The 1,257-nt window shown below is 76.9% G+C and overlaps 1 protein-coding gene across 1 annotated transcript in view; it reads left to right on the top strand.

Moving 5' to 3' along the window:
* Positions 1–6: 6 nt before the first annotated feature.
* The window catches only part of NGFR (nerve growth factor receptor), a gene marked incomplete at its 3' end in the record, with an annotated part of 6,088 nt that continues 4,837 nt past the window's right edge, over positions 7–1,257 (top strand). Inside the window, exons 1-3 of the mRNA XM_085318627.1 lie at positions 7–578; positions 725–885; positions 962–1,253. Coding sequence (XP_085174753.1) covers positions 238–578; positions 725–885; positions 962–1,253 — 794 coding nt within the window. The remainder of the gene's footprint in view (positions 579–724; positions 886–961; positions 1,254–1,257) is intronic.

Genomic DNA, 1,257 nt, shown 5'->3' with positions numbered 1-1,257 from the left:
CGGGCGCCGGGGCGGCTCCCTCCCGGCTGATCCCTCGGAAGGGTCGAGGAAACTTAGGCGCGAGCCGAGGAGCACAGGACGCGCTTTGTTTGCTGCCCGGCGAGCCGCCGGCCTCCCCGCGGCGCTCCGCTTTCCGCGCCGGCTCCCCGTGCCGCGCCGAAAGGCAGAGGGGAACGCGGCTCGGCGCCCGCCGCGGCCCCCCGGGTGCAAAACCGGGCTGGGGGGCGGGGGGGGGGGATGGCGGCACCGCCGCGGCCAGGCACCGCGTGCAGCCCGGTTCGGGCCGTCCCGCGGCGGTGCCGCCATCSCTTCCTTCTCCCCTCCGGCCGGCCAGACCTGCACCCGCGCTGGGTGACGCAGACGCCGTCGCCGGCGGGCTCCGACAGCCCCGAGCCCGTCACCCGGGACTCGCCCAGCACCGAGCCGGCGCCCAGCACCGCGCCGGACGCCGTCACCACCGTCATGGGCAGCTCGCAGCCCGTCGTGAGCCACGGCACCGCCGACAACCTCATCCCCGTCTACTGCTCCATCCTGGCGGCCGTGGTGGTGGGGCTCGTGGCCTACATCGCGTTCAAAAGGTGGGGGCCGGCGGCGAGGCGGGAGGGGGGCGGGCGGCGCTCCTCCGCGCCCCCCTTGGAGGGGCCGGGGGGGTGCAAACCCGGAGGGGGCGAACGCGGGGCGGGCGGCTCCGGCGGGAGCAACGCCCGTCGCCTCGCCGGCGCAGGTGGAACAGCTGCAAGCAGAACAAGCAGGGCGCCAACAACCGCCCGGCGACCCAGTCGCCCTCGCCCGAGGGCGAGAAGCTGCACAGCGACAGCGGCATCTCCGTCGACAGCCAGAGCCTGCACGACCAGCAGCCGCCGGGCCCGGGCACGCAGGCGCCAGGTAGGGGCGAGCGCGGCCGCGGCGGGGGCCCGGCGGCGGCGGTGGGCGTCCTGACGCCGCTGCGCTCTCCCGGCAGCACCCAAGGGCGACGGGAGCCTCTACGGCAGCCTGCCGCCAGGCAAGCGGGAGGAGGTGGAGAAGCTGCTGAGCAGCTCGGCCGAGGAGACCTGGCGGCGGCTGGCGGCCGAGCTGGGCTACCAGGAGGAGCACGTGGAGGCCTTCACGCGGGACGAGGCGCCCGCCCGCGCCCTCCTGGCCGACTGGGCGCCCAAGGAGACGGCCACCCTGGAGGCCCTGCTGGCCGCCCTGCGCAGGATCCAGCGCGCCGACATCGCCGACAGCCTGGGCAGCGAGTCCACGGCCACGTCGCCC

The sequence above is a fragment of the Rhea americana genome, unplaced genomic scaffold (assembly GCF_003343005.1).
Source record: "Rhea americana isolate MKP2758 unplaced genomic scaffold, rheAme1 scaffold_546, whole genome shotgun sequence".
In the NCBI taxonomy this organism is placed as follows: domain Eukaryota; kingdom Metazoa; phylum Chordata; class Aves; order Rheiformes; family Rheidae; genus Rhea; species Rhea americana.
The sequence above is the reverse complement of the archived record's forward strand: the minus strand, read 5'-3'. Positions and strand labels throughout refer to the sequence as shown.